The sequence below is a fragment of the Otolemur garnettii genome, unplaced genomic scaffold (assembly GCF_000181295.1).
Source record: "Otolemur garnettii isolate 467f Iridium unplaced genomic scaffold, OtoGar3 scaffold00016, whole genome shotgun sequence".
NCBI classification, from domain to species: Eukaryota; Metazoa; Chordata; class Mammalia; order Primates; family Galagidae; genus Otolemur; species Otolemur garnettii.
Window position 1 is genome coordinate 20,632,280 of NW_003852411.1, and position 16,193 is coordinate 20,648,472.

Here is a 16,193-nt window from a genome sequence, read left to right on the forward strand (position 1 = left end):
CTGGGTAACTGTAGTTGGAGACCTCAATCTACAGCATATATCAAGCAATTCAATGTTTTCTTGTAATATCATGATGTTTCTCTGCTTCTTGGGACCACCAACAGTATCACTAGTGTCACTCTATATGGGCCCTACAGTGTTATTCAAGGTTTATGGTGTTGTACTAAGCATGATAAAAAATAGGCATGAAAGTTTTTACTGTGATACTCAAATTTACTGGAGACATGAGCTGTTCACATGGAGATGACTAATTTCATACAGCACATACTTGCAACACTTGAGTTTACCACAATAGCAATAGGAGGTAGCTGTGAGGTTATTACAATCCTCCAGCAGGTACCATAGTTAATTATGTAAAGCTATGATTGCCACTTAATGTTTTACATTTCTCTCAATTGTAAATCACACTATGTATGCTCTGTATATGTTTTTGTGCATAAGTTCTGATAATTTTTAATCTTTTCATAATAGATTTATTTGTTTCTAAAGGTAATAAACAGTAAAATAGACTAGTATCTACATATATTTTATGCATTCATGAAATATCTTAAAAATTTTTTTCCATGATTAGGCTATATGATTATTGCAAAGCTCCAAACATTTCATAATATATTCATTTAAAAAAAATCCACAAATAACGGGACCCATGCAATTCAAAAATTTTCAGAATTTGTAAAAATCATTAATTTCCAGGATTAAGAAGGACAATCTTAAGCAATACACATAAACTAACACACACACACATACATTATATTGAAACTTCAGAATACAAAAAACAAAAGATTTTAAAGTAAACAGATGAGAAATTACAGATTACCTATACAAAAGAACAACACTTAGACTTATAAATGACTTTTCAGAAGAAGAGTTGAAGCCAGGATATAGAGGAATAACAACTTTAACATAATAAAATAAAGTTAATTATCAATGCATAATTTAATATCCAGTTAAAGCATTATTCAATAATGAAGACAAAATAAAAATGTTTTCAGGAAAACAAACACCAAACCAAATCAAGTAGCAGCCACGTTAATGGGTGTACTTTAGTGTGAAGGAAAATGAACTAACAATAAACTCTAGGATGGGAGAAGACAGGTGAAAAAATAAGTCACTAAACATGTCAGTAAATATAAAAATCATTCCCTATGTAAATTATAACTTTGACTAAAAAATAAGGTTGAATTCAAATACTGGTAACAATAACATGAAACTAAGAAGAGGGTTATTGGAGTTAAAGTGTTAAAGTGCTTCAAGGTCATTTTGGAAATAGCAGAAAGACTAACTTCCAACTTTAGGTCAAATATGAATGTCAAAACATTTTTAAAAGTGTCTAAAGGGATAAAAACAGAACTTCAAAACATGGAAAAAATAAATTAACCAGAACTAAAGGGAAAGAATGCAGGGGATGGGAAACAAGTATAGAAAAGGCAAGATGTCCCCACCTGCAGTCTTAGCCACTTGGGAGGCCAAGGTAGAAGGGTGACTGGGAACTGCAGGTACCCATGATGTCCAGACAATTATTCTATTTTTTTTAGTAGAGATGGGGTCTTTTTACTCTGTTTTATTTTCTCCTACTTTTTAAAATGGAGTGCCAAGCCCATGTTCTAATTGTTATGGTTGCTATACAAAAGTAAAGACAGACCATTTTGATTTGGCTTTTTGTCCTGCACTTAGCAATAGTTAAATAAGCAAATTACTTTTGCAGCTCACAATAGCCCTGCTGTTCCTCATTCTTCCCCTTGAAAATTAGATCCTTAGGAGGACAGTGATGATTTGACTTAGGAAAATGGTAGTGGAAAACAACTCAGAGTCTTAGAGGTAAATCGAGAAAGATTTATAGAAGAAGTGCCATACAGGGTGATGATAGTTAACAACGTATTGTATATTTCAAAATAGGTAGTAGAGAAGAGTTAAATTGTCCCCAATGCATAGAATGATACATACTTAAGGTAATGGATGCTCTAAACAGTCTAAGTTCATCCTTATATGCTCTATAAGGATAACAAAACATGGCTCAGCTCCTGAGGCTCAAGTGGCTAAGGCGCCAGCCACATACAACTAAGGTGGTGGGTTTGAATCCAGCCCGGACCCACCAAACAACAATGAAATAACCAACCAAAAAATAGCAGGGCATTGTGGCAGGTGCCTGTGGTCCCAGCTACTTGGGAGGCTGAGGCAAGAGACTCACTTGAGCCCAGGAGTTGGAGGTTGCTGTGAGCTGTGAAGCCACAGCACTCTATCCATGGGGATAGCTTGAGGCTCTGTCTCAAAAAAAAAAAGGATAACAAAACATCACACATATCCCATAAATATGTATAAATGCTATATATCAATAAAAGAAATTAATTCAGAAAAAAAAGAATGGATATGATAGATTAAAATTAAATTCGAATAGATCAGTAATAATAAAAAATATAAATGGACTAAACTCACTCATTAAAAGAAAAAGATCATATATTCAATGAAAAATGAACAAAATTTAAAAAATTCTTAATAAAAAATTCTCAATAAAATTAAAGAAAAATTGATAACAAAAAGAAGTAAAAGTTATATTGAGCAAATATTAACCAAAACCAGACTGGAAAACCTACAGGAAATGAATAAATTCTTGGACAGGACACATACTACCTATGAAGATTGAATTAGGAGGAAATAGAAAACCTGAGAAGACCAATAACAAGATTGAATCAGTAAAAGAGTTTTTCAACAAAGAAAAGCCCAGTACCTGATAGCTTCACTGCCAAATTCTACCAAAATTATGAAGAGCTAATACCTTTCTCAAACTAGTCCAAAAAATAGAAGAGGAGGGAATTCTTCCTAACTCACTCTATGAAGTCAGCCAGCATCACCCTGATACTAAAATTAGAAAGGATACAACAAAAACAACAGACAATGATAGGCCCATATCCCTGAAGGATATAGACATAAAAATCTTCAATAAAACACTAGCAAATCAAATACAAGATACATCCAACAAATAATATACCACAAAGAAGGAGCATACATTAACATAATAAAGGTCATAGATGACAACCCACAGCTAACATCATACGGAATGGGGAAACTTTAAAAGCCTTTCCTCTAAGAACTGGCACTGAACAAGGATGCCCACTTTTAACACTCCCATTCAACATAGTTCTAGGCAGAGCAATTAGGCAGGAGAAATTAATAAAAATTTGAAAAGAGTAAGTAAGATTGTCCCTCTTTGCAGATGACAGGATTTTATATTTAGAAAGACTCTTATATATGACAAACAAGTTCAACAAAAGGACAGGATACAAAATCGCACACAAAAATTAGTAGCATTTCTTATACACCAATAATGAACTAGCTGAAAGATAAATCAAGAAAGCAAGCTCATTTATAATAGCTATAAAACAAAATACTTAGGATTAAATTTAACCAAGGAAGTGGAAAACTTCTATAAGAAAAACTATAAAATGACTAAAGAAGTTGAAAAGGACATAAACAAATGAAAAGACATTCCATGCTCATGGACTGGAAGAAATAATATTATTAAAATGACTACCCAAAGAAGACTACAGATTCAATGCAATCCTTAGCAGAATACTAATGACATTTTTTATAGGGAAAAATATCCTAAAATTTTTATGGAAAAAAAAAAAACAGGCAAAACAGCCAAAGTAATTCTAAACAAAAAGAACAAACCTGAAAGCATCATACTACCCGGATTCAAAATATATTACAAGACTCAAGTAACCAAAACAGTATGGTATAGGCATAAAAACAGATACACAGGCAAATGGAACAGAACAGAGAATCCACAAATAAATCCACATATTTACAGCTAACTGATATTTAACAAAGGTGCCAAGAATCTACATTGGGGAAAAAACATTCTCTTTGGTTAATAGTTCTGGAAGAAATGAATATTTATATGCAGAAAAAGGAGGAAACTAAATCCCAATCTGCCACCATATATAAAAATCAATTCAAACATTAAAGACTTAAATATAAAACTTTAAATATACCAGCACCTATAGTTCATTGAGTAGGGTGCTGGCCCCATATACCGAGGGTGGTAGGTTCAAACCTGGCCCCAGCCAAACTGCAACCAAAAAACAGCCGGGCATTGTGGCGAGTGCCTGTAGTCCCAGCTACCTGTGAGGCTGAGGCCTGAGCCCAAGAACTGGAGGTTGCTGTGAGCTGTGACACTACAGCACTCTATTGTGGGCAGTTCTGTCTCTAAAAAAAAAGTGAGATTCTGTCTCTAAAAATAATAATAATAATAAAACTTTAAATATACTAAAAGAAAACATAGTTAAAACACCTTAGGACATTGGTTTAGACAAGGACTTTATGGCTAAGGCCCAAAAAGCATAAGCAACAAAGCCAAAAATAGACAAATGGGACTACATTAAACTGAAGGCTTTTGCACAGCAAAGGAAACAACCAACAGAATGAAGAATGGGAAAAATATTTGCAAAATATTTATCTGACAAAGGAATAATATCTAGAATATATAAGGAACTCAAATCAACAACAAAGAAAACAAAATCCCATTAAGAAGTGGGAAAATGACCTTAAATAGACATTTCTCAAAAAAGGACATACAAATGGTCAAGAAGAATACTTTGAAAAGCTTAGTGTCACTAATTATCATGGAAATCAAATCAAAACCTCAGTGAGATATCATGTCACTCTAGTTAGAATGGCTGTTACTAAAAAGACAAAAATATCCCAGATGCCAGTGAGGATAAGGAAATTTATCATATACCATTGGTAGGATGTAAATTAGCCTATTATAGAAAACAGCATATGGATTTCTCAAAATACTAAAAGTAGAATAGTATAGGATCCAGTACTCTAATCTCACTACTGGGCATTTATCCAACTACTGGATATTTATCCATAGGAAAGGAAATCAGTGTATCAAAGTGAAACATGCACCTCCAGGTTTACTGTAGGACTATCCACAATACCCAAGATATGGAATCAACATCAGTATCCTTCAGCAGAGGAAGGGATAAAAAAAAATGTTGCATATAGTATACCCAGTGGAATACTATTCAGCCATAAAAAACAGTGGAATCATATCATTTGCAGCAACGAAAGAACTGGAGGTCTTTCATTATCTTACATGAAATAAGCCAGGCCTAGAAAAACAAATATCACATGTTCTCACTCATATGTTGGGGCTACAAAACTTGATCTCACGAAGGCAGAGAGCAGAATGGTAGTTACCAGAGGCTGGGTAGGATGTTGGTGTGCGATGGGCAATAAAGGGAGGTTGGTTAATAGGCACATAGTTACATAGATGGACTTAGTTCTCATGTTCAGTAGTAGAGTGAATATAGTTAACAGCAATGTATTGTACATTTCAAAATAGCTTTAACTGAGGACTTGAAAATCAACAGAAGTGGTTGATACTCTTAATACCCTGAATTGATTATTATCCACAGTATGCATGTAACAAAACATCATATGTACCCTGTAAATATGTACAAAAATCATGTATCAATAAAAAATTTAGAAATTATTAGCCAAAAATGTTAGTGTAGCTATAGTAACAAACTGAATTTTAAGGCAAAGTGTATTAAAGGGAATAAAGAGGGTTGTCCCTAAGTTATTATTTTTTAAGTTACCAGTAAGAGAAAACAATTCTAAATTTGAATTAATCTATTAATATAGAAGGGCCTCAAAGCAAAAATTGACAGACATACTAGAATAGTCAAGTTCACAATCACAAAGTGAGATTTTAATGCCCTTCTGATGAAGTAAGATTCTTCATGACTCTTTTTGTCTCCCTCCTATCCCCCTTTATATAATCTAAAATATTTAAACTTTTTTGTCTATTTTATTCATAGATGTATTTTAAGCACAAAACAGGGCCTGACACATAACAGCTCCCTAGAAATACTTGTTGAGTGTTTGAATTATCCAGGATAAAAGAGATATTAAGTATAGAGATCGGATAATATAATTAATAAACAAATCCAGTCTCACAGAACCTGCACTCCAAGATCAGTCAACGTACATTCTTCTCAAATATACCTGAAATATTTATGAGAATTTATCATATACTAGACCAACCACATTCTCTGACTATAATACAATGAAATTAGAAATTAACAATGACAAAACAATAAAATTCCATGCACTATAAAATGTGAGACACGGTTCTAAATAACTCAAAGAAAAAGCCACAACAAAGACTAGGAAACAGAGCTGAGTAGTAATAAAAGTACTGCATTTCAAAATTTGTAGTAAGAGGCTCAAGGCTACCTAGAAGGACATCTATAGACTCCTATGCATATCTAAGAAAAGAAAGGGGAAAAATTGAGCTACATATCTGAACTAAGAAGTTATCATAAAAATACTAAAAAGTAAACACAAAGAATATACGAGAAAGGAAATAATATATAAGAGAATAGAAATTATTGAAATAGAAAAAGTATACACAATAGAGGATCACAAGAGCTGAAAGGTACAAAGCTGGTTCTCTGAAAATAGACAAAACTCCGGCAAGAGGGATCATGACAGAAAAGATACGCCTTTATAGTAGAAATAAGAAATGGCCAAATTTCAGATACAGCAGAAATGTGAAAACATCAAATTTTAAGAAATATTGGCTGCTAATATATTTAAAAGCAAACAGAATGGACAATTTTCTATAAAAAAATATAATTTACCTAAACTGACCCAAGGAAAAAATACAAAACCTAAACAAAATACATACATTAAATCATTAGTCAAAGTATATTTACCAAAAATATGGTAAATGTTCTAGGGCCAGATGATTTTACAAGTGACTTCCCATAGTCAGTTAATAGTTAATTCTTTATCTTTAAAAATGTGTTCCAAAGAACAGTGAGGACTTATCCCCATTTCAGTTTGTGAGACTAACAGAAGATAGATATTAGAACCAGTAGAGACAGTATCAAAAAGAACATTCCTGGGCCAATCTTGCTCATTTTACCATTTGCTGCAATGTTAGCAGACTTTATCCAGGAATGCATAAGAAATTTATATTATTTATTTGTTTACATAATATAACACATCATCACCTAACTAGATATGATCCCAAGAGATCAAGGATGGTTTAACATTAGAAAGTCTTATCAATATATTTCACCCCCTGAACAGATTAGAAAAGAAAAATCATATAATCTTCCAGATGGGGGTGTTGATAAAATTCAACTCCCACCTATGATTTAAAAATGAAAACTCAACCTTTAGTATCTAGGAATACAAGGCATCTTCTTTACCCGATAGCAGGTAGTTATCCAAAAGGACTTAACTGTAAAAAAATTTTAAATAGCTCTCCTTAAAATCAGAAACGAGACAAGAATGCCTGATTGTAGTTAACATTGTACTGGAAGTCTTAGCCAGAACAAATATAATTTAAAGAAATCGAGATCTCAAAGGAAAAGGCAATGGCAAATGTGCCTTTGGGGACATCCATGTACTCACAGAGGTCTCTGAGAAGTGGTGGAAGAGTTTAGTACCTTTTAGAACTCCGGAATTCCAACCTACCTAGATTTTTAAAATCCTGAGTTTTCTTAACTTTGGTGACTTTTGCTCTTTTTAAAATCCACAGTTGTATTTTACCTAAAAAGATCCTCTACCATTTGCCTTATTTTTAATTTGTTCCCAGCTCTTTTATAACCTGAACTTGCCAGGTTGACAGAGGATTCAAGTTCGTCTGACTTCCTGGTTGGTAGTCACCTGTCCCACTCAGCATCCAGGCGGAGCACACCTCTGGCGATCCCTCTAGGATCTCTGGGTTCTCACTGCTCTGATGAAGGCGTGCAAACTAGCACTGACCTTGGCTCTAGTGCGGCAGTCTCACTACTGCTCCCTCTAGGAAAGCATTTTATTCTTTATCATCTTCGGGGAGTTTTCATACGCCACTCTCAAGTAATACTAAGTCTTAAAAAATAAATCCCATTTTAGTATTTGGTAGGGAAGTTGTATTTACTTTTCTTTCCCCTTGACTGTTTAAATGCCTTCCTCTTGTGGTTTTTCTAAGTATTTTCGTATCATGAGTCACTCTGAGCAACCGACTGGGAATGTAGGAAGAAGACTTCTTCTTTTGCTATTTTAATTTACTGTGTGATTGACCCTGGGCCAGTCATTGAACCTAATCAAGTAACTTCATTCAATGCTAAATAAAGATAAAAGGCAGCCTGGAAAAATGGGTTAAAATTAGACCCTGCCACCTAATGACTCACTCTCTTAATAACTGACTCACACAAATTAATTAGCTTTTTCATGTAATATTTCCATTTGGAAAAAAAGAATCTCCATTATCCTTGTCTAGTTATAGTCCTTTTACATTTCTCCAGCTGTTTTCTGTTTACATTGCCATTGGATAAATTACATTATTTAACTTCTGTTTACATTGCCATTGAATAAGTTACATTATTTAACTTCTCTGCTTAGTTTCAATGAACAATCAGGACACTCTATGATGATCAGCACACATGCCCCCCACCCAAAAAAATAAAAAGAACACACATGAAGGAACATGAGTGGAAAGAAAAGTGGACTTAGACAAAGTCCTCATACAAGTTCCAGCTCCCCCATCTACTAGTTTTATGACCTTAAGAAAATCCGTTAATGTCTCTGAGCCTACCCTTTCTAATTTGTAATTCTTTCCTTTTAAACTCAGGGGCAATTATTACAAAAACCAATGGCAATGAATGTGAACAGTGCTTTGAGAAACAGCAAAGTACTCTCATCTTATTATGTTAATGGAATAATTCTATTCATTGAAGTTAGTTATAATATATAGATCTTAAGAAGACCTTAAGAGATATTTATCCATGTTTGATACTATTAAAAATTATCAAGGAGTAACTTATAGGTATCTAAATGATATATCAGGATAAGAAAGACTTTATAAAATGTAGCTTTCAGGATAGATGAAGAATGGCTTTGGGGCCTATTGGGAAAGCAAAAAATAAACTAATTCATACTTGAAGATCTTTTTTACTCTACGTTTTAATTTTGTAAAGCCACATCCCTGGCAGAAGTTCAAAACATAAAATAAATGAAAGAAAAACTGAAGAGCTGACAAATTTCAAGGCGCGACCAATGGAACTATTTCTACATATGCTCCCTGGATCATGTAGAACTTCCAGGGGAAAAAATTCTGAAGACAGACTTTGCTTCATTTTCTTACCTTTGCTCTGTATTAAAGAGTGCAAAAATGTGCTTGCTAGACATAAAGCTCTTTTCCACATCTCGAACTTTCAAGTTGTCCAAGGGAAGCATGTACTTCTTTTCTTTTTCCTGGGGAGAGAGAGAGAATTAACTTTAATAAAAGATCTTGAAGCTTGCCAGGGCACCACAGCACTTGAGTTAGCTAACACTTGAGTATCCTATCCTGCTACGATCAAACACTATTTTGATACCAGTTACCAAAGAATAAGTTATCTAAGATGGGAAACTCCAGTGATTCCTAACTCTTGGGTCAGAAAAATTATGGGGGGATGTTTACAGGAAAGGCTCCAAGATGGAGAAAACATGCGGGCCTCTACCCTTTCCCCCTCATGTGGGTCCCCTCAGATGTTTTTAAATGTTAGTTTGATATTAAGAATTTAGCCATCTGTTAATATTTAACAAAAATGTTCTGGTCCTAATTCAATGAGAAATGCCAGATGGATTTCATTTCATGTTTTATTTGCAGCCTAAGCAGTTTTGATAGCCAGTGTTGGCAGGGGAGTGGAAGCACAAGGACCCTCGTATGAAATACCCCCCATAAACTGCCATAAAGCACAGAAAATACTTCCCTCATTTGGGTCTAGAATAAAATATAGGTCCCAATAAAATATCCCAAGATTGTTGATCTCTTTGGGAAAAAAAAGAACTTATTAGAAGTGAACTGTTATTAACTAGAACAAATTCTTTGTTAAAATTAACAACTCTTTAGGAAGAATATGGGTATTGGGGAGGTAAAGTCTGCAAATGGGACCAAAGTAACGTCAGTAAAATACATTGGATGCCAAGAATTATGGAAACATTTACTTTTAGGGGCTGGCCCAGGGGCAATATTATTGTATGTATAAATGCCTAACAACCAGTATAATAGGAGAGAGCCAAATACTCAGCTTAAGAAATCTAGTAAATACCTATTACCAGGGGCATGGTAGGTAGCATAGCCCTTGCTCACAGCAGTCCTCTGTAAGGTCCCAGGCTGCACCTCTTGTGCTATTCCCGAGAAAGCAGGACTAGACCTCAGAGGAAGAGAGCAGGGAGCCAGCTGTAACTTTTAATAATGACTAATGCCCATGAAAAACACACGTCCCATACAAACGTGTTGACATAGACATTTTTGTTCCTACAGTATATAGCTCACTTCCTCGAGAATTGGTGGCTAGGCTCAGAAGCATCAGAGCTCCTCTGAGCTCCCCAGCTGGTTTGTGGGTGTCACTGCAGGGAACATCTCTGGCTTTGCCACTTCTTACTTCTAAATTGGTTGGGAAAAAAGTTGGGCTGAGCACATTAGAATAGCAAAAGGAATAGAATATTCTTTTTAATAGGAAGACTAGAATATCACTGGTTTTGCCACTTCTTATTCCTTACTCTATTGGAAAAAGAAAGTTGGGCAGAGCAGATGAACAGCAAAAAGGTGGCAGTCTGGCCACAAAAATAAGGCAGCAGGCAGCAGAGGACTAAAGGTGCTGAAGAACAAAATGGCCGCTCTGGTAGACAACGTCTTCAAAGACAAAAAACATAAGAGAATCTAAATGGAAGAGGGAGAGGCCTAAAAATAAACATGAAAAAGCAAAGCACTGTAAGAATATCCCAATATTTCTTATAAGAAGTTAATAATATATTAGCAAACCCAAGGATAATTCTAAATAGCAAATCCATAATTTAAGTAAATGAAGTTCATGGTTGAGACCGACGTGCTAAAAACACTTGTCAAACTATTTTAGGACAGAGTTCTAAGAGGCAGAATTCTAGATTGGATGAAAATCTATCCAATACATAATCAAATGAAAATGCTTGAAACCCAGGGAACATTTTTTTTTTATTGGACTTCTTTCAATGCCCTAAATTTAAGCAGCTGGATTTTTTTAATGCACCATCCTATTCAATCTTTTGAAATGACGGATTTGCCTTTTAATGGGAAATCTGCATTTCATTGTAAAGATGGAACACAATGTCCTTGGCTTGTTTTCTATAGAAGTAGGCTCCCTTTTGTACTGCATTCTTTAGCAGTGTATAGTGAACACACACACACACACGCACACACAAAATCCAGCAAGTTTACATCAGATACTAAACACGGAAGGAGTACACATATAAACAGACTGGGGAACACGAAAAATGGAGTCTTAATTTTCAGAGTACTAAATGTCATTTATCCTAGGTTTCTGAGGACACTAAATTATTTTATAATACAATTTTAAGGCTGACAAAAGAAGAAGAAAAAAATATTCAGACTTATTGGTTTAATTAAAGTTGCAAGTCAAACAAAGAATTAAATAAGTCAGTAGCAACTCCAAGCAATGAACCAGTATATCATGAATATAAAATCTCCATGCTTTGGGGAAAGAACAATGTTCTGCTAAAAGAACATCTGAAATCTGAAATCGCTAAATAAAACAAAAGGAATAAAAAGGGAGAAAGGATGTACAGCAGAAAGACAATTTCTAAAATGCAGTGAGTCTTAGCACCAGCTGAATTAAGAAATGTGCTAAATGATCTTTGTCAGCTTCTATTAAACTGTCTACTAAAGTGCTATCCATTACGGTAGCCACCAACCACAGCAGCAACTGGGCACCTAGAATTTAAATTGGGGTGTGCTGTAAATGTAAAAGATACACCAGATTTCAAGGAGTATGGAAAAACATATATAAAGTGTCTTAATAATACTTTTTTGATATGTCAAAATGATAATACTTTGAATATACTGGGGTAAATGCACCATTTGAAGCATTTTTAAACATAATTTCACTTACATATTTCTACTGTTTAAAAGTGGCTTACGTGGCTCATATTAAATTTCAGTCCCAAACCCATGTACTTATCTCTTTTGTCTCTCCATCCGCCCAAATGATTTTCCCTTCTGACCTCCCTGTCCCGGCTATCAGATTTTGTCTTCATTCTCCAGGTACCCAGGCTGACACCTCACTGTCATCTGACTCAGTGTCTTTCCTCACCTCTTTTATCACATCAGACTTGGCCACGTTGCATTGGAAATATTTGTCATTGTTCCCCTCGTTTGACCTTCCCAGCAGGTCATTCCAGGACCCTGGCACCTCACAAGCATGTGGTCATAAACAGTGTCCTACTCTCTTTGCCTTCCAGTTTCTCTAATGTCACCAGGAAGGGCAATTTTTAAAGACGACTTTGTGAGATTCATTACAGTCCTTTACGTTTTCAGTAGCTCTCCATTATCTATGAAAAAAATCCACTGAACTCCTTAATATGACATTTAAAAACACCTACAAATTGGCCCAATCCTTGTTTGTCGAGGAGTCTTAATTTTCAGAGTACTAAATGTCATTTATCCTAGGTTTCTGAGGACACTAAATACCTTTAGTGACACTTAGTACCTTTCCTTTCTCCTTTACAGGAGGATCAGCAGCACTATTGGGATGAGAACCTTCAGGTTGACAGAGATTCTTTATCCTGATTAAGAAGTCTCTGTTTCAATCAACAGACCTTTGCTCATAGTCTTTTTCCCCCCAATTTAAGATACCCTTTCAACCCCTCCTCTGTCAGGACAATGTTTATTATTTAAATTCCAGCTCAAGTTCTATATCCTTTGCAAAAGAGTTTTCCCAAGATGATAATTGTCTGTCTCCCTATTACCTCCCATCTCTCTCCTTTCAATCAAACTACAATAGGTGTTATGTATTCTGTTCATTCGGAACTGTACCTTCCATGAGACATCCTCGTTTAATATTTATATTTACACCCGCATTACAGTTGAAAATTTGTAAGAAACTCAGAATGTTCTGTCAATTCTGTTGCTTAAGTCAGTTGCATTTGCAAAGAAAAACAGAAAAGAAAATGCTTTTTGCAATCAGCAAGAAATAAAATTTGGTATTTCATTACTTTTTATTTTTTGTTTTTTCCCATCAAAATTTGATATTTACACATTTTACCTCAAACAGGCATTTTGAAGGAAGCTCTTAGAATATTCTAAAGAAATATATTTTTTTTAATGAAAATTCAGAAATGAGCTTCTGTGCATTTTCAGAAGCTTCAGGGGCTGATGTCGCTGATTAAACACCACCGCTTTCTTCACATTTAAATGTAGTACCTTTCCTTTCTCCCTTACAGGAGGATCAGCAGCATTACTGGGATGAGAACCTTGGGTTCTCTGGGTTGACAGAGATTCTTTGTTTGAAGAGACAGGAAACATGAGAGTGCTGGCCTTCCTTCCCTGAGGTAACTTGGCAAGAGTTAGAAGAAAAAGGAGAAACAGAACAGGCCAAAAGTGGGTACATCTACATTTGAAAGACTGTGGTCTCCTTGAGGTAGAAGTAACTAAACTGACCCATGAGTAGTAAAAAACAGAGACGTGAAGGTGAAAGAAGGTGGAGTAGCCACAGTTTGTGTTCACCGAAGTTGAAATTTAATAAGAATTAGTGAGAACCAGAGGAGTACAGCAAGTACCCAGCGATGGTCTCCAGCTTAAAGGGCACTCCCCCTTCTTGATTTCATATAACTTGAGCCCTGGAAGAAGCAACAGTGGATATGAGCAGAGTATCTGGCGTGTGAAGGAATAGCTTCTTCATATGGATGGGACTGGGAAGGCTTTATATACTTGGCAATTTACATACAGGGGGATTCAAAACTTGGGTTGAGTGCCCTTTGATGATACATTTGATCGTTTTCTTTGTGCATATCTCTTCTTACTAATAAGGCAACAAAGGCTAAAGTTGTTACTTCAAGGATATGACAATGGGTCCTTTCTCATTGCTATGTATAAAACTTTACATATTGGGAAGGGGGGCAGAAAAAGCTGGCCGAATAGATTCCTCCAGCAATTATCCTGCTGTACGAACACTAAATTCAAGTACCTATATAATCATAGGATCTATTTATTTTTTATTTAAAAATATTAAAGGGGTACAAATGTTTTATTAAATGGATACTCTGTATAATGAGTAAGTCCAGGCTTTCGGTATGTCCATCACCAGAAAAGTGTTCACTGTACCCCACAGGTAAGTTTTAATCCCACACCACCCTTTCCATTTTCTCTCTTCTTGGTTTCCAATGCCCTTGTTTATCTCTTTGTGCCCATGTGTGACCCAAAGTTTAGAATGAGTTAGGGAGAATATCCTCCTTCTCTATGTGATGGAAAAATTTCAGTAAGATAGGTATGAGTTCTTTATGTATCTAATAGAATTTAACTGTGAATCTGTATGGTCTAGGCCTTTTGTTGTTGTTGTGAGTTTTTTAATTACTACATCAGTCTCACTGCTTGTTATTGGTCTGTTCAGGGATTCTATCTCTTCCTGATTCAAGTTTGGGAAGTTGTGTGTTTCCAGGAATTTATCTATTTTCTCTGGGTTTTCTGTTATTTGCCTAGAGGTTTTTGTAGTATTCGTGTATGATACGTTTTAGCATTCATGGATGATATTTTGTATTTATATAGTATCACTTGTAAAATAATCCTAACATTTATGTGGAAACACAGAAGACTCAGAATAGCTAAAGCCATCCTGAGCAAAAAACAAAAACTTGATAAATCACATCACCTATCTTCAAATTATACTACAGAGCTATAATAACCAAAACATCATGGTACTGGCATAAAAATAGACACATAGACCAATGGAACAGAATAGAGAATCCAGAAACAGTAAACTTATTTTTGACAAAGATGCCGAGAACATCCACTGGGGGAAAGGACAGTCTTCTTAACAAATGATGCTGGGAAAATTGGGTATCCACATGCAGAAGAGTGAAATTAGATGATTATCTCTTACCAAATACAAAAATTGAATAAAAAAGGATTAAAGACTTAAATTTAAGATCTGAAACCATGGGATTACTAAAAAAAAAAAAAAAAAAAAATTGGAGAAATGCTCTAGGTATGAGCAGTAATTTATTGAATAATACCCCAAAAGTATAGGTAACTAAAGCAAAATTGGACAAATAGGATCACATTAAGTTACAAAGCTTCTGCACAGCAAAATGCAGAAACAATTAACAATGTGAAGAGAAAACACACAGAATGGGAGAAAGTATATGCAAACTACCCATCTAAAAAGGATTAATAACTAGGATATATAAAAAGCTCAAAAACCCAATAGGAAAAAAATCAAACAATCAATCAAAAATGTGCAAAAGATCTGAATAGGCACTTATCAAAAGAAGACATACAAATGATCAACAGGTATATCATAAAATGCTCAACATCACTAGTCATCAGAGAAATGCCAATTAAAACTACAATATATTTTATCAGACTAAAACAGATTAAACAAATTTTATCAAAAACTCAGGTATGAACAGATGCTGGTGAGGATGCAGAGAAAGGGGAATCCTTGTACACTGTTGGTGGGAATATAAATTAGTGCAACCACTATGGAGAACAGCATGGACGTTCCTCAAAAAACTACAAGTAGAACTACCATGTGACCCAGTAGCACCACACCACTGCTAGGTATACACCCAAAAGAAAGCAAATTAGTGTATCAAAAAGTATCTATGCAGCACTGTTCACAATAGCCAAGATATGGAATCAACCTAAGTGCCCATCAACAGATGAATGGATGAAGAAATAGTGGTACATGTACATAAAGGAATAATATATAAAAAGAATAAAATCCTGCCATCTGAAACAACATGGATGGAATTGGACAACATTATAAGTAAAATAAGCCAACCACAGAAAGAAAAATCTCACATATTCTCATTTACATGGTGGAGCTAAATATTAAAACAATTGACCTCATGGAGATAGTAGAGTGATGTTTCCAGGGTAGCCAGGAGTAAGGGCTAAAAAGGGGATGGCTAACGGATGCAAAAATATAGTTAAATGTAAGTTAGATGTAATGAACAATACTTGGTAACACAACAAAGTAACAATAGTCAATAATAAGTTATGGAGGCCAAGATGGCGAACTGCAGCCAGCTTTTTACAGAAGCTCCCGTCCAGAAGGAGGCTGAAAGGACAGAACCTTAGCAAAGTAGCTGATGGTTTGGAGCAGAGACAAGAGAGAAGATTGAAGAGTGCACTTCAACCTTCCTGAGGC

General features: G+C 35.1%; 1 protein-coding gene across 1 annotated transcript in view; it reads right to left on the minus strand.

Moving 5' to 3' along the window:
- DNM3 (dynamin 3) overlaps positions 1-16,193 on the minus strand; it is a 549,381-nt gene that overhangs the window by 136,828 nt on the left and 396,360 nt on the right. Inside the window, exon 16 of the mRNA XM_023510815.1 lies at positions 9,149-9,258. Within this exon, the coding sequence (XP_023366583.1) occupies positions 9,149-9,258 (110 nt within the window). The remainder of the gene's footprint in view (positions 1-9,148; positions 9,259-16,193) is intronic.